The sequence below is a fragment of the Schistocerca serialis genome, chromosome 4 (genome assembly GCF_023864345.2).
Source record: "Schistocerca serialis cubense isolate TAMUIC-IGC-003099 chromosome 4, iqSchSeri2.2, whole genome shotgun sequence".
NCBI lineage: Eukaryota > Metazoa > Arthropoda > Insecta > Orthoptera > Acrididae > Schistocerca > Schistocerca serialis.
The window spans coordinates 776,837,128-776,860,230 of NC_064641.1; the positions used below are offsets into that span (position 1 = coordinate 776,837,128).

General features: G+C 40.9%; 1 protein-coding gene across 1 annotated transcript in view; it reads left to right on the forward strand.

The window, feature by feature from the left end:
- Positions 1–2,031: 2,031 nt before the first annotated feature.
- LOC126473338 (uncharacterized) overlaps positions 2,032–23,103 on the forward strand; it is a 102,381-nt gene continuing 81,309 nt past the window's right edge. The window contains exons 1-4 of the mRNA XM_050100332.1: positions 2,032–2,292; positions 12,459–12,592; positions 12,676–12,825; positions 18,178–18,402. Of these exons, the coding sequence (XP_049956289.1) occupies positions 12,464–12,592; positions 12,676–12,825; positions 18,178–18,402 (504 nt within the window). The 5' untranslated portion in view covers positions 2,032–2,292; positions 12,459–12,463. The remainder of the gene's footprint in view (positions 2,293–12,458; positions 12,593–12,675; positions 12,826–18,177; positions 18,403–23,103) is intronic.

The following is a 23,103-nucleotide window of genomic DNA, read 5'->3' on the forward strand; positions in this document are numbered from 1 at the left end:
AGCTTAAATTGCTCTTATGGAACGAGCAGGAACTTAATTCATATTAAACTTCCTGGCAGATTAAAACTGTGTGCCCGACCGAGACTCGAACTCGGGACCTTTGCCTTTCGCGGGCAAGTGCTCTACCAACTGAGCTACCGAAGCACGACTCACGCCCGGTACTCACTGGCAGAAGTAAAGCTGTGAGTACAGGGGGTGAGTCGTGCTTCGGTAGCTCAGTTGGTAGAGCACTTGCCCGCGAAAGGCAAAGGTCCCGAGTTCGAGTCTCGGTCGGGCACACAGTTTTAATCTGCCAGGAAGTTTCATATCAGCGCACACTACGATGTAGAGTGAAAATCTCATTCTGGTAAATTCATATTCTTCCTTGTCACAATTATTTCACTGTTTATTTCTAAATATGTGGTGATTTCCAAGTGTGTGGTCAGGCAGGAACCTTAGAGGACAGTGTAAATTGCTGTGAGTGAAATGAGGTTCAATATCATTCATGTTCTTCCTTGTCACTAATATTTGGCTGTTTATTTTCTAACGTATGCAAAGATCATTAACATATTTCATCTTGATAAATGAAGAACCACAACAGCTGTTAAATTATCCTTTATTCAAACGACCGGTTTCGCAGCTTATAGTTGTATAATCAGGTTTAAATCTGACTAGCAAACTGGGGGAAAATAAACAGTATTGTCTATACCTTAATTTAGAAAATAATGTAGTAACCAGCGGAGAGTACTCACAATCAGTTCATATAAAGACCATACCTCAGTTTTACAACCAATGGCACTTCCAGCTGGTATATTTCTGCTGCTAACGACATGTCCTTAGTGCCACTAAGAGCCATTACATATGACCACAAATTCTTTGGCTTTTGTGAAAGTTCTTTCAACAATATTCTGCTCATTGAGGGCTTCATGCAGGCTTTCTTGACTGCCAAACACATTTCATTCAGCATCTCTCTGTCTATATATTTCTACACTTTCTTAGTGCTTATTATGCAACACTTTCTGTTTCTTTAGAAGTTTCTTTAAAGTGACTCTATACAATGGAGGATCGGCCTCACCACGAACTGTTCTATTGAGTACATGTCTACCCTGTGCACGGTCAACTGTCCTTATAAAACTGAGTCATAGTTCTTCTACATGCTCCTGTCCTGAGCTAATAGTTCCAAGTTCCTCGCTGAGATACGACTCTAGTGCTTCTTTACACAGTTTTCTGAACATACCAAGTTTTCTACTTGTTTTAATTGTCCTTTGATATTCGTTGTTGTTATTACTGGTGTCTGCTATCAACAACAGTTGCTTTACAGATTGGCAGACTTCTGTGCTTATGTGAAATTCAGTCCGCTTTCCGGAGGCATAAGACATCACCGTCTTCCGCAATGATTTTCGTACTCTTTCAACGAGGCAGCTACAACAGGCGTTCTGTCTTCAACTGGCGTTCGGGTCACATGACGTCCCTCGGTCGCTGTGTGGTGCAATCTTTATCTTGGCCGCCGAATTTACGAAAGCGTTGTTAACGATTCGATCGCAGCTAAATGTTTGAGACAAGCAATAAATGTCATTGCTGTTCATTTCACTCATATCAGTTTAAGCAGTCCTCTTAGTTTCTTGCCTAACGATACCATCTGAAATCGCGACATATTTGGAAAAAAAACAGCGAAATGTTTTCGTAAGTAGCAGGAATTTGAGTTTTCGTGTTTTTATTAAACTGGAGTCACAAAATCGAAGAAGAATATTTCCTGAGGGCGCACGCTCTTATATGTAAGTAACATCGACTACTGTAGAACATACTTCTATTACACGAATAATAAAGATCCAGAACCTTCTACGAACGCATAGATGAGGATACAGAAAAAACCAAACAACCTTCTTTCGATTTCGTAACTGATCGTTTCTTACCACAAAACCACGACTAACACTTCCAATTTTGTGCGCTATTATTGTTCATCTTTTAGGATGTCCTAAGGTCGAAGAATACGTCTAACGCAGCGAGCGATGGACGTCGCATGATCCGCATTCTTGTCTCATTGACGAACACACAGTTACAGCAATTCCTTGGGCATGTGCAACCTCCTTGGTCATGTGTCTAGATCACAGATATTGTTGTCAAACAGCAACAAAACAGTGTGCTGTATCAGCTGTGTTTATAGCGCGTTTTGTTGGAAGGGTGCATGTGGTGCAACGTTTTGGTACGGTGTTGTGGGATTTTAGAGAGATGACGTTGTTGCGCTTCATACATAAACGACGACGACGCCCTATATCGACACGAGTCTGATTCACAAATTTTAGTTTCACGTAGGTTAGTCTCATATCATACTTAACTAATCAGCGTGCGACGTATAATGTATGAAACTTCTGTATAGTTAACTTATGTTCCAAATCACAGAACATGTCGTCCGTAAGAATAAAAAAGTATTTACGAAACATGTTTCTCTGGGTTTTCCTTACTTTTGGAAACCTGTACAGCTTGAAATATCGGAAATTATTTTGAGGTAGATAGTAGGACATCCAGATATTTATAAGATTATTTCTAAATGATGTATCAGTGATGATACCATAATTTTTTATTGGACGCTAAACCCTGACCTTTATTATTTCATCCAACAGATACGGCTTTTCTGATGAAGGCGAAAGATGGACAAAAGGCTTAAATATCTTGATTCACAGTTTCGATCATTAACGTCGTGCCATTTTTTTTGCGACTGTGTGCCCAATACGTTAAATCCTTCACACAAGTTTCATGGAAATCGCCAGAAATTGATATTTAAATTGGCAACTGTCTCTTTCGATTGGTTTGCTTCTCAATATCTATTTGAGACTGAACTATCTGTAACATAGGTCATGTCACTTTATAGATGAAGTTATTCAAACATAGGGCTCTAAATTCCACAGAATTTTGTCTGATCGTTTCTAAAACGTTATTCACTCATAGTTTTATAAAGTTGCAGCTTGATTTAGCTGCCAGTAGACTACGTTTGGTTGCAGATGGCATTATTTATAAAAAGTGGACAGTCAGATTTAATCAATGATGATACTATGTGGTTAACACAATGTTCCATGACAATGGCTCTCTCTTTTAATAGTGCATTTGAGACCATATTATCTTCCTTAAACCATCAGCCTCCCAAAAATCTGGCTTGGCATATGCAACTAAATCATATTGTGTGCTAGCTGACTGTGGGAGCTAACTGAACTTATTGATATCAAATATCGGCTTCATACCATGAAATAATAGTGGTGTATATGATGTCATATGTATGCTAATAGGAAGAGATCAGAACACTTACATTCTATTTTTTGGAATGTGGGTAGTGTGTGATGAGAAATTGATCTGTAGCATATTTTGAAAAACAGATTAGGCAGAAGGGTGACAGTTCAGTTGAGAGTTGAGAAAGCCAACAAATGTGAATTCAGAATATAGTTCTTGTGACATGCTGATCTGTAGTGTAGCATGAGGCCCAGTTTACTTGTGACATGCTGATCTGTAGTGTAGCATGAGGCCCAGTTTAGGTTGAAGGTGACAGTGTGGTTTGAGTTGATGAAACAGTATCGAAGGCTTCAGTTATCCAGATAGTGTAGCAGTAAACAATATGGAACATTTTAAAATTCAGAACTTACTAGTTCTCTAAATTTAATGGCATACCTACTGTTCCTTTTGATAAGAGTTATATAGTGGCCTGTTCTCTTGCACTTTTCATAGTTGATGTAAAATGTACTAGTAAGTATGTAATATGCACCAAGATAGTAGTTGGATGTTCTATTATGTACTATAGCATTTCCGAATTTACTTTCAGTTTTAGTTAAGTGCTGTCATAACAAACAGTATGGGGCATATGTTCTATTGTTGCACCAGCATTCATATCTGTGGGAACTGCTGAAGGCATAGCATTAAGAAGTGCCCTGCCCAGAACAATACTCCCCAGTTTTGAGGGAGAGGTAATGAAACTACACAATTGTGACAAAATAACTAATCCTTTCTACTGCAGGTCCTAGATGCCCAGGGAGATTGACTGCCTGTCTGCCTCTGGCAGAAGATATCTCCACTCCTCCTGACCTTCTGACCTCTTGTACCAGTGGAACTGTCCCCTCCAGTTCCATGTGAAAATCCTCTGTTTATGATTGTAGGTGTGGTGCCCCTTGCACAGGTGGAACATAAATGTCAATTAACACTTCTCCAAAAGCTTAAACTAAAACTTCTTGCATAGTATTATTGCAGTGGAACTGTAACAGGTTTTACCTCCATGTTGCTGAGCTCAACCAACTGATCACTGCTTATCCTTTTATCTTCACTGAATTACAAGAAACTAGGCTCTTAAAAAATAACCATGTGTCCACAAGAAACTATAATGCATTTTAGTAAGAAGTATGCTAATGCCAACAGAGCATTGAGGGGAATCTGTACTGTGGTATGATCCAATATCTTTAGTGAGTAAGTGTTCCAAAATGCTGTGCTGAGAGCAGTTGCAGTCTGTGGTCAGATAACAAACAAGGTAACAACCTACAATGCCTTATTTACCAAACTGAAGATTACATACCAAGATATAGTGGCTCAGTGGAAAAACTTCTCCCACTCTTCTTGTCACTGGCTGACTTTAATGCTGAAAAGCAACTGTGTGGCAGTACAAAGATGTATAGAAGAGGAAGATAATATATAAATTTATTACATAGCATGATCTATGCCTATTCAGTACTGCAGCTCCAACTTATTTCAGTGCAGCCAGTAGCACATACTCTGCTATAGACCTCTAAATTTGTAACTGAGTCCTCTCTCCTGTATTCCAGAGGAACACCCGTAATGATTTATGCAACTGCTGTCAGTTTCCTGTCACTCTCTCCATTCTCAACTTCTAATTGAGAGAAAGCCCATTGCATTGATCAAGCAGAAAATCTAATCGGTCAGTTTTTAGTGCACAAGTAGTGCTTGAAATTAAGTAACAAAAGGAGTTGACAGTATCAAGTGCAAAACAATGGAAATGATCATACTTGCCACAGAAGCAACATACGTCTCTCCTCAGAGCCGCTTCATCAGAAATCCGTGCCATGAGAACTCGCTGTTTAATAAGAATGGGAATAAAAGGAATTTTGGGAACTTTATATGTTATCGTTGAGAGTTCATACACCATCTTCACAAATATGGCATAAACTTTGCAGCACTTATGACCAACAGCTCTCAACAACAGTTTCTAGCATCCTTATCAGTGGTGACATTATCACCGACCCTTCTGTCGTGGCTGAACACTTTGTGTTACATTTCACTGAAGTATCTGTGTTCAGTAATTACCATGCCTTGTTTTTGTCCTGTAAGAGCATAATGGAGTCTGCCAATTCGTATAAAACACTTGCAATCTTATGTCCTTACACTCATTTAAGGGTAACTGCATAATTCACTGGCACTATGTGAAGACACATCATCAAGACTCGACAAAATCCATAACCAAATGCTGAAACACCCCTGAAATGATAGTAAAAGAAACATTCTGAGACCTGTTACCACTTCTGGCCAGAAGAGCAATTTCTCCCCTAGTGTAGGGAGATTATCATTATCCCAACATTAAAACCAGGAAAAGATCTTTGTATTCTTGTCAACTACAGACTGAGCTCTCTCTTGAATTGAATATATAAACAGCTCGAAAAGGTGGTGGATGAATGACAGCTGTGGTGCATTGAATCCAAAGGATATCTACCCCATAATCTATTTGGCTTTACAGAATTCCATCGTATCGCTAACCATCTTATATACTTCAAATGCAAAACACATTCAGATGCATGCACACTGAATTGCTGTGTTCCTCTGTTTGCAAGTAACGCATAATGCTAGGTAACACTACCACATTCTTTATACACTCTAAATGTGGGGATTCTGAGGTTGCTTGCCACCATTCCTCCAGAACTTGGGATATCTCCAGCTGCTTCACATTCAAATCAATGCGTTCATCAGTAACCAATATTTACTAGAGAATAGAGTCCCTCAAGTATCAATCCTGATTGTCGTTGTTGTTGTTGTTGATGTTGTGGTCTTCAGTCCTGAGACTGGTTTGGTGCAGCTCTCCATGCTACTCTAGCCTGTGAAAGCTGCTTCATCTCCCAGTACCTACTGCAGCCTACATCCTTCTGAATTTGCTTAGTGTATTCATCTCTTGGTCTCCCTCTACGATTTTTACCCTCCATGCTGCCCTCCAATACTAAATTGGTGATCCCTCGATGTCTCAGAACATGTCCTACCAACTGATCCCTTCTTCTAGTCAAGTTGTGCCACAGTCTCCTCTTCTCCCCAATTCTATTCAATACCTCCTCATTAGTTATGTGATCTACCCATCTAATCTTCAGCATTCTTCTGTAGCACCACATTTCAAAAACTTCTATTCTCTTCTTGTCTAAACTATTTATTGTCCGTGTTTCACTTCCATACATGGCTACACTCTGTACAAATACTTCCTGACACTTAAATCTATACTCGACGTTAACAAATTTCTCTTCTTCAGAAACACTTTCCTTCCCATTGCCAGTCTACATTTTATATCCTCTCTACTTTGACCATCATCAGTTATTTTGCTCCCCAAATAGCAAAACTCCTTTACTACTTTAAGTTTCTCATTTCCTAATCTAATTCCCTCAGCATCGCCTGACTTAATTCGACTACATTCCATTATCCTCGTTTTGCTTTTGTTGATGTTCATCTTATACCCTCTTTTCAAGACACTATCCATTCCGTTCAACTGCTCTTCCAAGTCCTTTGCTGTCTCTGACAGAATTACAATGTCATCGGCAAACCTTAAATTTTTATTTCTTTTCCATGGATTTTAATACCTACTCCGAATTTTTCTTTTGTTTCTTTTACTGCTTGCTCAATATACAGATTGGATAACATCGGGGAGAGGCTACAACCCTGTCTCACTCCCTTCCCAACCACTGCTTCCCTTTCATGCCCCTCGACTCTTATAACTGCCATCTGGTTTCTGTACAAATTGTAAATAGCCTTTCGCTCCCTGTGTTTTACCCCTGCCACCTTTAGAATTTGAAAGAGAGTATTCCAGTCAACATTGTCAAAAGCCTTCTCCAAGTCTACAAATGCTAGAAACGTAGGTTTGCCTTTTCTTAATCTAGCTTCTAAGATAAGTCGTAGGGTCAGTATTGCCTCACGTGTTCCAACATTTCTACGGAATCCAAACTGATCTTCCCCGAGGTCGGCTTCTACCAGTTTTTCCATTCGTCTGTAAAGAATTTGCGTTAGTATTTTGCAGCCGTGACTTATTAAACTGATAGTTCGGTAATTTTCACATCTGTCAACGTCTGCTTTCTTTGGGATTGGAATTATTATATTCTTCTTGAAGTCTGAGGGTATTTCGCCTGTATCATACATTTTGCTGACCAGATGGTAGAGTTTTCTCATGACTGGCTCTCCTGAGGCCATCAGTAGTTCTAATGGAATGTTGTCTACTCCCGGGGCTTTGTTTCGACTTTAGGTCTTTTAGTGTTCTATCAAACTCTTCATGCAGTATCCTATCTCCCATTTCATCTTCATCTACATTCTTTTCCCTTTCTATAACATTGCCCTCAAGTACATCACCCTTGTATAGTCCCTCTATATACTCCTTCCACCTTTCTGCTTTCCCTTCTTTGCTTAGAACTGGGTTTCCATCTGAGCTCTTGATATTCATACAAGTGGTTCTCTTTTCTCCAAAGGTCTCTTTAATTTTCCTGTAGGCAGTACCTATCTTACCCCTAGTGAGATAAGCCTCTACATCCTTACATTTGTCCTCTAGCCATGCCTGCTTAGCCATTTTGCACTTCCTGTCGATCTCATTTTTGAGACGTTTGTATTCCTTTTTGCCTGCCTTATTTACTGCATTTTTATATTTTCTCCTTTCATCAATTAAATTCAGTATTTCTTCTGTCACCCAAGGATTTCTACTAGCCCTCGTCTTTTTACTTACTTGATCCTCTGCTGCCTTCACTACTTCATCCCTCAGAGCTACTCATTCTTCTTCTACTGTATTTCTTTCCCCCATTCCTGTCAATTGTTCCGTTATGCTGGTTCCTAAATCTCTGTCTTACCATTATATAATCTATCTGAAACCTGTCAGTATCTCCAGGCTTCTTCCACATATACAACCTTCTTTTATGATTCTTGAACCAAGTGTTAGCTATAATTAAGTTGTGCTGTGTGCAGAATTCTACCAGGCGGATTCCTCTTTCATTTCTTACCCCCAATCCATATTCACCTACTACGTTTCCTTTTCTTCCTTTTCCTACTATCGAATTCCAGTCACCCATGACTATTAAATTTTCGTCTCCCTTCACTATCTGAATAATTTCTTTTATCTCATCATACATTTCTTCATCATCTGCAGAGCTAGTTGGCATATAGACTTGTACCACTGTCGTGGATGTGGGCTTCGTGTCTATCTTGGCCACAATAACGCGTTCACTATGTTGTTTCTAGTAGCTTACCCGAACTCCTATTATTTTATCCATTATTAAACCTACTCCTGCATTACCCCTATTTGATTTTGTATTTATAACCCTGTATTCACCTGACTAAAAGTCTTGTTCCTCCTGCCACCACCGAGCGAGGTGGCGCAGTGGTTAGCACACTGGACTCGCATTCGGGAGGACGACAGTTCAATCCCGTCTCCGGCCATCCTGATTTAGGTTTTCCGTGATTTCCCTAAATCGCTTCAGGCAAATGCCGGGATGGTTCCTTTGAAAGGGCACGGCCGATTTCCTTCCCCATCCTTCCCTAACACGAGCTTGCGCTCCGTCTCTAATGACCTCGTTGTCGACGGGATGTTAAACACTAATATCCTCCTCCTGCCACCGAACTTCGCTAATTCCCACTATATCTAACTTTAACCTATCCATTTCCCTTTTTAAATTTTCTAACCTACCTGCCCGATTAAAGGATCTCACATTCCACGGTCCGATCTGTAGAATGCCAGTTTTCGTTCTCCTCATAACCATGTCCTCTTGAGTAGTCCGCGCCCGGAGATCCGAATGGGGATCGATTTTACCTCCGGAATATTTTACCCAAGAGGACGCCATCATCGTTTATCCATACAGTAAAGCTGCATGCCCTCGGGAAAAATTACGGCTGTAGTTTCCCCTTGCTTTCAGCCGTTCGCAGCACCAGCACAGCAAGGCTGTTTTGGTTAGTGTTGCAAGGCCAGATCAGTCAATCATCAGACTGTTGCCCCTGCAACTACTGAAAAGGCTGCTTCCCCTCTTCAGGAACTATACATTTGTCTGGCCTCTCGACAGATACCCCTCCGTTGTGGTTGCACCTACGGTACGGCTATCTGTATTGCTGAGGCACGGAAGCCTCCCCACCAAGGGCAAGGTCTATGGTTCATGATTGTCACTCTGACTGTTTTATGTTCAAGTCACAATATCCGCCAGAAACCAACCTGTATGATAGAACAAATTCCCCCAGTGGTAGATCATAGATGTCACCTTTTTTGTAGTCTCCATCAATGGCAACATGCTCTCGGTGAGCTCCTAGGTTTCCCCATTGCTGTATGTAAATGACCTCTGTGTACATTACAGCTCCAGTTCAATTGAGCCAAATGTTAGCTCCAGGGAGCCATTCAGAAGGCTCAAGATTTGTCGCTGAACCATGGACGCTAGTTTTCCCTACAAAAACTCGTGCACCATGCACTTCAGTAGACTCTGGATATGCATCTGCATCCCAAACTTTACCTAGGTAAGCGAATGTTAGGAATGGTGGAAAAATTTTGCCTCGGGTTTTATTTTAATTGAGAAGTTAATATGGCTACCACACAAATAAATAAATAAATAAATAAATCAAATAAATAAACAAGCTAGTTAAAGGTTAACTACATGAAAGAACAGGCTATGATTACTCAGTGGCACCTCCTGGAGAGTGTGCTGTACAGTTCTATTACCTCTCGCATCCTTCGTTGACATGGATCTGCACTTCCTCTCATCCTCCAGCTGTTGGGCGAGGTCGCCCCCCTGGGTACATTTCCCTCCAACTTCTGTGCAGTATCGCTTTCTGCGCTGTCGACAATAATGGACTTCTTAGCTCGTTTGCACCTGATATCCAGCACGGTAGCCATTTCGTTGTGGTGGGGCCATCGTGTACCCTGTTGGTTGTAGCCCCCTGATCACACAGGGATTGCTCTGCTGACGCCTGTGCCGTTAACTCCCCACTTATGCCAAGGAATAGATGCGCGTCACCCTAGGACTCCCAGCAATGGCCATCCTGCCAGGTGGCCTTTGCTGTGGCTGGGTGGCACCCGTGAGGAGGGTCCCTGGTTGGAGTGGGTGGCATCAGGATGGATGACACGTCATGAAGCGTAGTACGTCATCTCTTCCTGGTGGTCAAACACCAGCAGTCTCTAAGTGGTCAAGGTCTAACTTCAATGCTAAGAAATATGTCCTCAAATCGCCCCCCCCCCCAAATCGTCCCCCCCCCCAAATCGTCCCCCCCTCCTCCCCCCCCCCGCCCCCGCCACCCAGCCACACCATGGGAGGAACGCCAGGCGAAGGATGGCAGCGAAGCTTATGCACCACGGTACCTCATATGTACGAGAGTTGATGGGGAATATTTCTTGTCAATGAAACCTCAGTTTTTTGTGGAGCATTTAGAGGACAAGTTTGGGGAGGTGGAGGGCTTGTCCAAAAACCGATCAGGGTCGGTCTTGATCAAAACAGCATCCTCTGCCCAGTCATGGGCACTACTCGCCTGTGACAAGCTGCAGGATGTTTCAGTTTCCATCACACCTCATAAGACCTCAAATATGGTCCAGGGTATCATATTTCACAGGGACCTTCTATTGCAGTCTGACAGTGAGCTGCACACCAATTTAGAGCAGCTAAGTGTCCATTTCACCCAGCACGTCCGCCGGTGTCCGAGGGATAATCAGGTTGCTACTGGTGCTTTCATCTTGGCCTTCGAGGTTGACACATTACCCGAGAAGGTCAAGGTGATGGTCTACCACTGTGGCGTAAAGCTATATATCCCTCCCCTGATGCGGTGCTTTAAGTGCTGGAGGTTTGGCCATATGTCTTCCCTCTGTACTTCCAGTGTCACCTGTTGGGATTGTGGACGTCCTTCACATCCCAATACTCCCTGTGCTCCACCTCCCATGTGTGTCAACTGCAGAGAGCACCACTCGCTGACACCTGCCAGTGGCTGAAGCAACCACAGGTAGCTGGTTGTAGGGATTCACGGTACTCCTCAGTCTCTGAGACTGAATCAGTGAAGCCCTCCCCGCTGGACAAACGTAAGGAGCAGCAATAAAAACCTAAAAAGAAAAAGACCCCCAAGAACCGAGGCACTGCGGTGGCACCCACACGATCACTACCTACAAGCTCTGTGTCTGAGGATGAGGTGGAGATTCTGGCGTCCGCTGAGGACCTAGATCTCGCTGGACCCTTAGTTTGCCAGTAGGTTAGCAGATTTCTACCAGTAAAGTTGCCCACTGGTAGGAGAGGTGAGTATTCAGATGGTCTGCTGTTAAAGCCTGTTGGTGTATAGTTTGATTTTGCCATGTAATGTGATTGGTATAGGCCAAGTGTACAAAAAAAAAAAAAAAAAAAATTGGGGATGGCTAACTATTTCATCATTGTGTGAACTGTGTAGTTATTGGCACAGCCAAACACAAGGCATCCAGCATTTCAAACAAAATGACTGAGATGTCAAATTAATAGTACCCAAGATTTGGAATCCATAGGCTAGTAAAGCATCAAGATCAGAAATGTTCTGTGCTTTGTCAGAGGCTACTGTGCTGCCACCAATGTAGGAGGTGTTTGTTGAATTTCTGGTGCTGCTGCTGTTGTTGTTCAGCCAGTTGCTGCTGCCTTGGAAGAGACTATGTATCCAAGCTTGGTTTGTCCATAGAGTTTGTGGGCATGCAGAGTTTGTGTGCTCTTGATGTGCACACAAGTTAAAGGGAATTCCACTAGACAGTGCAAAGGCCAGGAAGCAACTAAGTTACAGTTGTAGATCCATAAACGAGTTGCAGGCAGAGTTAAAGTTCAGCACCATTCCTTGTTCGAGGAGCCAACGGGCTCACTTAAAAAGAACACATTGGAGTCATCTGATTTGCCCATGTGATTTGGAGTGAGTATCACCTAGTGTTCTGTACCAGTGCCAAGCACTGCCTATGCATGGCATCTGTATCTATTTTGGGGTTGCTGTTTATCTCTAACATGGGTACAAGGATTACTACTGTTACTACTGTCCAGCTGTAGAATTGCTACTTTCAACTGCTTAGGTTAGATGAAGTGTTGCTAATATACCTTGGAAAGAACACACCTTTTTGATTTGCAGATTCTTTCTTTGGCAAGAGTACCAGCCAGTGTGCAGTGCTTGTAGCTTATGCACATGAGTATGACATTTTTGATGGAATGCACAAAGTTTGCTCATGAAAGGAGGTGGGAGTCTTATGGTTTTGCTAGAGACCTTACTTTTAGGTACTGCATTTGTTTGTTCTTTTACAGATAAAATGGAATTAAACACTCTCATTGCTGATGGTGCTGCTGAAAATGACTTGCAGCAAATGAAGGGAGATCGAATTGGCAACACAATGTACAGTGAGAGATCTGTCCTAAAGACACTAATAAAGCTGTCTCAGGTATTGTTCACGCTAGTTTTCTCATTATAATCAATTACTTTGATGTAGGTGGTACAAATGATTTTTATTTTCTAATCCTTCAGATAACAGAGTTCACAAGTGAATTTGAAGAAGAGCTGTGCCTTCTTTGGGATATGACAGTTGAGGAAGATGTGGTAAACTTTCTTATGAATAATAACTTTTTGGATCTTGCTACTCACATTATAATGACCATTGAGGATAACAGGCTCATAGTAAGTGATTCTGCTTCTTTTCTAATATATTATGTATTTTTCTTTTAATGCAGCTCTATGTTGACGTAGTCATTAATCACCTGTGTGGTTTCCTTCATGTGCTACCTGTTGTGGACACATCATTGTCACCCATCTCAGTGACCAGAAATCACCATACTGTATTTTGTCACACCAATTTTGTATCATTTTTTATCTGTGATCATACCCCACTCCCACTTAAAGACGAACTAATAACTTCTGAGGACTTCCTCACCCACCTCACCTCTATCCCCTAGTCTCTCTCCAATGATAACAAAGAAATTTCCTTTACAAATGAAGGCTACTATGCAATATACTAGGCATGTCTGTTTGCTTGCCAGAAAATCTGTACCAGCTGTCTGAGATTCTCATCTAGGAGTCTTGGTACAGTGATTTCATTCCTTAAGTCTATAATGAACTCCAGTGCTTGTCTAAATCCCGTGGCCCAACCTGGAACTTTCCACACCCACCTCCTACATATTTCTCAACTCCTACATGCTGTGGTTCGACTGAAAGGATTTCAACCTTCAAGGCCTGTACATACAATCCAGTGCTAACCTCCTCATAGACTTTTTAGAACAGCTCTTCCTTACCCTCAAAAGTCTTAAACCCCTTCATGTGGTTCAGATTCATTGATGACTTCTGTACACTGTGGACATTGTGTCAAGACAACTTCCCTCCACTTCTTTCTACATGGTACTTCACTGCAGATCAAGTAGCTTATATGCGTGTTGGTATCTTTCCCTTTGATGATATCTTAGAAATGTCAGTCCATATTAAACTGATCTACTGCCAACAGTATCTCCAATTTATTACCTGTCATTCTTTCCACATGAAGAAGTATGTATACAAACATAGCTGTGTGTCTACATTGTCCTAGTTTATTACATAGCAGCACACTGAAATTTGATGGGGTTCTGTCAGATGGAGTGGGCTAGAAGAGGACAGAAGTAAGGCAGGGATGGAAAGGTTAACTGACTGCTGGGAGGAAGATGCGACAAGCACATGGGATAGGAATATGGCACAAGTCAGTTCATTATGGCACAGGCAGAGGGATTTGTGTGTGGTGTATAATGAAGTGGAGGAGGAGTGGACTGAGATGAAGAGATAGAACAGAGATAGACAGAGGCTACGATGATAAGGACATGAGTGTAGAGTGAGTGCTGTACAGATTCGGGGCCAGCTACGGAGGTGGGTGTGATACAGAAGCTAGTGAAGATTGAGGCATGGCATGTTATGGAATCAAAGGTTTTCTTCTTCTTTTTTTAAGAATTATTTCCATTTACAGTACAGAGACCAGATATGTTGTGATTGTGATGGTTGTGGTGGTGGTGTGGTTGTGTGAGAGGATGGGGGTCAACAGAAACATCCGATCTCACGCGTCGGCTTTGACCTGTGACGTAAGGGTGTTGTGGTGTGTGACGTCATTACGGCGCGGAGTTTGGTTTGTGAGTGTGGCGTGTTTGTAGATGTTGCCTCGTTGACGTTACCTTAGTAGGAGTTTTAGGGCCTGTAATATATAGTTTACCTTTTTACTGTACTTTTTGTTTTAACGTCGTCTATGAGGCTTTTATCAGTTTGCCATTAGATTGTTCAATCTTTATGGTCTATATGTTTTGTCGCTACTCGTTATGTCTAATGAATCAATATTGTTTTTTTTTTTTTTATTTGTTTCTTTTTTTTTATCTTTTGATTGACCTACACATTGATCTGTAGCGTAGCCCTGAATACGAGGTTAGGTTGGGAGTTTTTTTTTGGCAGGGGGGGGGGGTCAGGGGGGGGCGCAGCCCCCCCCCCCCTGCCTGGCCTTGAGTACCACTTGTTTATTATTATCTTTGTTTGCTATCAATGTTAGCAGATTGTTCTTGTGAAACCTTTGTGTGTGTTGTTTTTCTATGTGTTTTCGTCTTTGTGATACGTATGCAACGTTTCTATATCCGCCATATTGGAATTGTTGTTTCCGCTATATTTGTGACGTCATGAGTCAAAGCCGACGTGTTAGATTGGACGCTTCCGTATTTCCGAGGATGGGGGGAACTGATCTCACCAGAGCCACATTCTTATCACACGCACTTGCTGCCTCTCCCTCCCTGCAGGCAGCCACACACTACATCTACATTTAGAGGGTGTTACAAAAAGGTATGGCCAAACTTTCAGGAAACATTCCTCACACACAAATAAAGAAAAGATGTTATGTGGACATGTGTCCGGAAACGCTTCATTTCCATGTTAGAGCTCATTTTAGTTTCGTCCACCTACGCTCAATGGAGCACGTTATCATGATTTCATACGGGATACTCTACCTGTGCTGCTAGAACATGTGCCTTTACAAGTACGACACAACATGTGGTTCATGCACGATGGAGTTCCTGCACATTTCAGTCGAAGTGTTCGTACGCTTCTCAACAACAGATTCGGTGACCGATGGAGTGGTAGAGGCGGACGAATTCCATGGCTTCCACGCATTCCTGACCTCAACCCTCTTGACTTTCATTTATGGGGGCATTTGAAAGCTCTTGTCTACGCAACCCCGGTACCAAATGTAGAGACTCTTCGTGCTCGTATTGTGGACGGCTGTGATACAATATGCCATTCTCCAGGGCTGCATCAGCGCATCAGGGATTCCATGTGACGGAGGGTGGATGCACGTATCCTTGCTAACGGAGGACATTTTGAACATTTCCTGTAACAAAGTGTTTGAAGTCACGCTGGTACGTTCTGTTGCTGTGTGTTTCCATTCCATGATAAATGTGATTTGAAGAGAAGTAATAAAATGAGCTCTAACATGGAAAGTAAGTGTTTCCGGACACATGTCCACATAACATATTTTCTTTCTTTGTGTGTGAGGAATGTTTTCTGAAAGTTCGGCCGTATCTTTTTGTAACACAGTGTATTTCTGTATCCTCTGTAAACCACTGTGAGGTGCATGACAGAGGGTATGTCCCATTATACCAGTTATTAGAGTTTCTTCTTGTTCCATTCACGTATGGAGCACAGGAAGAATGAGTGTTTGAATGCCTCTGTGCTGCAGTAATTATTCTAATTTTATCTTCACGATCCCTATGTGAATGATATGCACAGGGTTGTATTATATCCCTAGAGTAATAATTTAAAACCGGTTCTTGAAACTTTGTTAATAGACTTTCCCAGGACAGTTTACATCCCTCCCATCTATTCAACCCTCCCTGTGACCATTCTCCTCTTGTTCACTCCACTTGGTAGGACCTCACATCCCAATCAAGTTGCAGTCAGCTGGGGCAGTGCATCTGTACAGTTGTGTGTGTGTGTGTGTGTGTGTGTGTGTGTTTAATTTATATGCCTACCGTGACAATACAATAAGCTGTTACTTTTGATCTTCAATTATATATTTTGATCAAGACGTTTCATCGCCAAACTACTTATACTTGTAGACATATTGCACACTAAAGTGAGGCTTCACTCGTGTCAATTATGAGGTCTTTTCAAAAAATTCTGGATCATTCAGAATTTCACGGTAATTGTGTGTTGAAATGAAATTCAGTTGGCATCCCTGAACATGTCTGTGTTTAATGTGCAACTGCTGGAAATTTCATTGTTGTATGTCTGTTAGTTATTATGTCAGTGCTGTACTGAGTAGAACGTTGTCACATAGTTTGCGAATTTTGAGGTGGCAGAGTTAGAGGAGCAATGCATCTGCATTAAATTTTGCATGAAACTCAAGAAAATCTTTACACAGACACACCAAATGAGAGTGCTTAAGCTGTACTTGGTGTTGTGAATGATTCACATGGTTTAAAAATGGCTGGACAGAAGTTAAAGCAGATCCTCTTTCAGGATGCCCTTTGGTGTCTACCGACAACTCTCATGTCAGGAAAATCATTGAAATTCATGCCACAGGGACAAACTGTTAATCGATGATACTATTGGGATGTGTTGCCATGCCAGTGAGAATATTAGAGAAGGAAACAGCCTGAAATGTGTGAGACAATTCATGGCTCTTGCATCACGATAACACACCTGCACATTCAACTGTTGGTGTGTGACTGTTGCACAAAAACCGAAATCATTGTGTTGCCTCATCCTCTGTACTCTCCAGACCTGGCCCCTGTTGACATGTTTTTGTTTCCAAACTTGAAAACCCCCATCAAAAGGACAAAGATTTGCAGTGATACATGAGATATAAGAAAATTCACAGACAGCACTTCACATGATCCAGCAAGAGGCATACCAAGACTGCTTCCAGAAGTGGAAATGACATTGGAATTGGTGTATCAGTTATGGAGGAGAGTATTTTGAAGGAGACCATGCACAATAAGTAAAAAGTAAGTGTAGAAAAACTTTGTGGACGAAGTTCCAGAATTTTTTTAACAGACCTCGTTCATATTTATAGAATACATTATGTGTTTTATGTAGCTTTCAAGACATATATTTTAAGCATTTCATATAGGGTGACAGTTATTGAACTACATGAAAAAAATAAATGTAAATTAGTTACAAACCACAGAGTGCATACACTTCGTTCAACATGAAAACATCATTACAAACATTCGGATGTAGGTTATGACATGTTTGATATGTCTGTCGTCATTGGCATCGACGAATAGTGAAATTCTGCATGACCTGCTGAAGTGTCGAAACATCGATGCTGTCGACGACCTTCTGGATGGCTGTCTTCAGCTCAGCAGTGGTTTTGGAGTTATTGTTGTAACCTTGTCTTTAATATAGCCCCACAGAAAGGAATTGCATGTGTTCAGATCCGGAGAATATGACGGCCAGTCGAGGTCCATGCCAGTGGCCTCGGCCTCGGGGTACCCCAGCGCCAGAATGCGATCCCCAAAGTGCTCCTCCAGGAGATCGAACACTATCCTGCTTCGATGGGGCCAAGCTCCATCTTGCATGAACCACGTCTTGTCAAAATCAGGGTCACTTTGGGGATAAAATCATCTTCCAAAACCTTCACGTACCATTTGGTATTCACCATGCCATCAAAGAATATCGCACTGATTATTCCGTGGCCTGATATTGCACACCACACAGTCACCCATTGAGGGTGAAGAGACTTCTAGTTCGCAAAATGCGGATTCTTATTCTTCCAAATGTGCCAATTTTGCTTATTGATGAACCCAATCAAACGAAAGTGGGCTTTCTCACTAAACAAAACCATACAGTGCCTACTAATTTCCATAACACCTCGTGGCCAACCGAGCAGTTTGAATGTTCTAAAGCAAACCGTCCAGAGTTCAGTAGTTGTGATGATTTTATTTCATATAGTTCGGTAATTGTCACCCTGCATTATTATTTTGTGTGGAATAAAACAAAGTAAATGTCATTATAACAAGGCATTACATTTTTTAGGAGATTATGGTGGGAATTGTTGGCAATATGTGCTGTGTCAAGTGTGTCAGGAGCCATTTAGCAGGAAAAAGAGCAACTGTTGAAACATTTATGAAGTTGTTGGGCATTAGGGATGCACCTGTGCTCATACAACTAATTAGAGTGTTTGAATTGATATTGATTGACATTATTGACCAGCCACCACAATTATCTTCAAGAAATAATATGGAAGCCAATAACGATGAGGTTTGTATCTCCAGTGACTAATCATTTAAATGGCTTTCGTGTTGAATTTCTCTATTGTTGTCAGGAGTGACTAAACAATATTTATTATGTATCATGTTGTTCGAGGGCTTAATTTGTACTGCAGAAATTCTCAACTTTCACATATGCTGTCGAAGTAGTGACAAGTTATAATAAAGATAAGTAAATATAATTCTCATATAAATTTTTGTAGAGGCCTAGATCACTACAGTATATACCATATTAAGAGTGGGCATAACCAAAAACATGTAATTAATGACAGAACGAGTTTCATTTTCTCTCTAATTTAAAAGGTTCCCTTGCATGGTGTAGTTAAACACATTGGTGGGACCATAGTTTACACAAATGATGTATCTCAGTATTCAGAGTGTTTTGTCATTAGAAGTATTTCAAGAATAAACTGTAATACAGAATCATAAAAAGAATTCCAGGATTTGACAGTCTTGTTACATAAGTGAATAGAAATAGTTCTTATGTTGAAATCAGAATTCCTTGTTCACTCTCAGGGATACACTTTCAAATTCAACGTCTGCCACCTTGGGAATGTCACTAGCCTTTAAACCAGCATTGTAGGTTCCAAACAAGAAAATACTTACATAGGTTACAGGAAGACATATGTCAGCTCCAGGATGGACAAAGTCCACTACCACCAGTAGCTGGCTGTTGTGCCCCTAATGGCCACAAGAAAGACACCCTCTGCATGGCCAAGAATGATATGTTACAAAGTTTTATTATTACATGTTCCAGAAGATACCACTCACAATTTGTCATAAGAATTGCATCTATGAAACAATGGAAAATCCACCATGTAAAGTAACAATATTATGAAAAGGATAGTTGCTGCACATCAAATATGTGAGATGTTGAGTAGCAGATAGGCACAACAAAAAGACTGTCAGAAAGTGAGCTTTCGGCCAGCAAAGGCTATGTTGGCCGAAAGCTCACTTTCCGAAAGTCTTTTTGTTGTGCCTATCTGGGACTCTGCATCTTTGCTATATGATGAGTAGCAACTGAATTGCATTTATGGCTTCATGTTTACAAGGTACAGATTAGACATGAGGTTAAGCTTGAGAACAGATTTTTCTTCTTTTCTTCACATTCCACAGTGCACTCTTCACAGTCTCGAACATGACAATATGTATGATGGTGGAACAAACTAACAAATAACTTGTCTTATCCAAAACCGTACGTCATTCAAGAGGAGCTTTACCTGTTACCACAAATGTTGCTTCCCTCTCAGCATATACTAGCTGTCTTCCCTCCATCCAACAGTAAAGCAATCGTTTCTTTGTAGAGATGTTATTTTGATTTACTGGAAATGAAATTACCACAAATTGAAGAATGAGGATATGTGAGTGGGAATAAGATTACTCTATTGCAGGATGGAGCTCTTTCATATTTCTCCTTACTGAGATGAGCAGCCTTAAATGACAAATTCCCCAACTCGAGGACTAGATGGATTTGCCCAATCTGTGATCCCCAGTCCTACAAATGTGGTCTATTTCTTCTGGGTCTACAGTAAGACCATTGTTTATAGTAAAACATTTCAGATTTCAGTTGTGTAAAGTATCAAAATTTAACTGAAATTTCAACTGAACACTAAAGATGCTTTATGAGACATGAACTGACATTAATTAGTTTCTACCAGTTAATGCTTATGTATCAAAACACACTGGAATGCTTATAACACTTCATACCTTTTTGAATTTTATGTTAAAAAATTTGTTCTTATACATTCGTCATTGCTTAATATAATTTTGTTCTTCTGGCATTCTTTTTAGATAGCTGTTGTGTACACTTGTCAGACCAAAAATTTAATATTTTTGGAGAGGCAGAATTGTAATAACATTTGTCAGGAAGTAGATCAGCTCTCATTAAATTATAATAACAAACATTACCAAGAAAAGCATTGAAATAATAAATCTAAATTGACTTTTCACAGCAGAATGGTGAAATGTTGAACTCATAATTGGTAGGAACTGGGTCCAATTCCCACTCTGGTCATCTAGATTTACATGTTCTTTGAATTCTACAAATCACTTCATGCAAATGCTGGAATGGTTCCTTCAGCAATGAGACACGTGTTTACTTCACATATTCTCATCAAAAATGAGTTGGTTCTCCTTCATAATTGCTCCAAATGTAGTGCTAAGAAATCGAAGTTTACGGGCTTTTATACCAACTGACAATATTGAAGTATGTGGGTTGATTTTCGTAGATGATTTACCTTAACATTGTATTAATGTGCTCAGTATTCTATATATTAGGAAAAAAACTCAAAGAAATATTTAATACAATTCATGAGTACTGAGTTATTTTAGCCACAACCAACTGCTTGTTTCCTGATCTCTTGTGGGATGTATTTTTCAGATAAATCCTGGGTTTTTGCCAGTTTTAGGAAGTGAAAAGGCTCTCCATTAGCTTAAAAACATATAATTCATTTAAAGGCAACTCATTGTGCTATTGTACGTTCTTTCTCCCGTGCAGTATTGGGGGGTTAGAATAGTTCCGTGGTAACCACTGCCTGTCATAAAAGACAAGTAAGGGAAGCTCCATCCTGAGTGAAACTTTGTGTTGACAGCTGTTTTTAGAAAAATCCATAGACTCAGTTCTGCCTTTGAAAATTACTCTCACTTAATTCGGTTGAATCACTTATGTTCTCCTTCAGGGTTTTCCCTCCGTAATCTTTCTAAATTTTGCAGAACCATGGGTCATCTGGAGAAGAATACTGTATGTGTTTGGTATGGACTAATTCAGCCACTCAAAATCCAGCACTGTAACCAATCTGTTGTGGGGGTATTGTCATGTAACTTAATAATCTTAGCCTCATAACAACACTAATGCCATTTCCCTCAGCCCCCAAACCCACCGCACTGGTGGTAGCTATCCCTCTGAGGGAGCCAGAGATGCGTAGATTTCCTCCAGGATTATCAGAGAGGAGACCCGATGCCACGGCTCCCTCCTCCCCCCAGAACGGAACAGACCAATGGCCTCAACTAACCAATGGCTAGAAGAGCTGTAGGCTGCAGGTCACAGAGCAGCACAATCACCTTTGGTACCAGAAATCAAGCTGACAAAATTTTCACAGCGACCAGAGTTGTGGAGCTCCACTATGCTTAAGTACCGCCCACAGTACATTATTATTTATCTTAGAATCTGTAGCCTGGACCTCGAATCTTTGATACGGTGCGACTTCTTCATTAACCTCTATGGCAGTGACCACGTTTTAAGCTTTCTCTCCCTCAAAAACCATCAACAAATATCTTACACATTGATCACGCAGGAAAGCTAACTCGTAACCCTGAAAACATGCAAAGCCAGTCAACGGAAGTGGATTGATGCTCTGATACAAGAACTCAGTGACATGATTACATATGTTGCAGAAGCAACCTCTGGACCTTCCCCAACAAAAACATGCACCATGGTGCTCGAAGGAAACAGCTGTAGCTATTAGAAAGAACAGTTAGGTGCTTCAGTGACACAAATGCAACCCTGCATTCAGTTGCTTGTGAAAACGATGTATTGAGGCATCATTTTCAATAAGAAAGAAAACATAGGTGCTGGAATCAATATATGATATGTATTATCTATCCTCAAAAGTATGATGCAAGCTCTGCTGTATTTGTGGCCATCAGTTGCCCACAACAGTTCTCAGGATTTCCTTCGATGTTGTCATTAGTACTAATCCATTGGCTATTGCTGAATTTTTTGTGGTACAATTTGCTTACATGCCCATGTTTAGCAGTTATCCTCTTTCTTTCTTTCCTTGCCTGTAAACGCTTGCTAGAGGAAAAAGAATTATCCTTCTAGACACATCTGGAATTGTTCAATGTCCCATTTGGAGAACACAGTACTTTAGCAGCAAGTTGAAACAAATCCCAGGAGTTGATAAGATCCCCAATCAAAAGCTTAAACTCCTTTTCAAGCACATAAAAAAAGAAAAAAAAAACACTTTTGAGATTTCAGACATATTAAGCAAGAAGGAGAACTTCTTTCCCAGTTGTGTGACAGTATTATCATCCACATCCTGAAACCAGGAAAAGACCCATGTAAGCTGAATAACTACAGACTAATCTAGTTTATGAATGGAGTATGTATACTGTTTGAGAGAATGGTCAGCCAGCATTTCTGTCAGTGTGATATTGCAGTGCCTGTGTTATTAAGAGGAATGGTGCAATGTTCTTTTGGACATGCATACATATCAAAAGGAACATGCACCACAGAACACTGTGTCGTTCTTATTAACAACACAGGCATTGCAGTATCATATTTATCTGTCAATGCTAGGCAGTGACTTTCAATTAAAATGTCCTTCCCTATAAGGTAATTACATAATGTGTGTACGAGTACAGTTGCAATGGAGGAACAACGCATAAGGTGACTGCTTGCATCCAGCACAAATTTTTACTGTCATCATTCCCTTATACAGCTGATGGTTGTTCAGAATCGCAACTCAAATACATTTCATGTGTTTCTTTAAGTGCCTGGATGCAATGGGACATTTGCTTCCAATTTCTAAGTGCCTTCTGAGGATCCTGATTCGTCACAGGTCCTGTGACACAGCTGAAATCTGCAATTTGAAGGCCTTGAGAACTACTGGCACTTGAATGGCATCCTATCTGGAAAAAGCATAGGACACCACTTGACATCATCATATCTTGTCTACACTATGTGCATTATGGT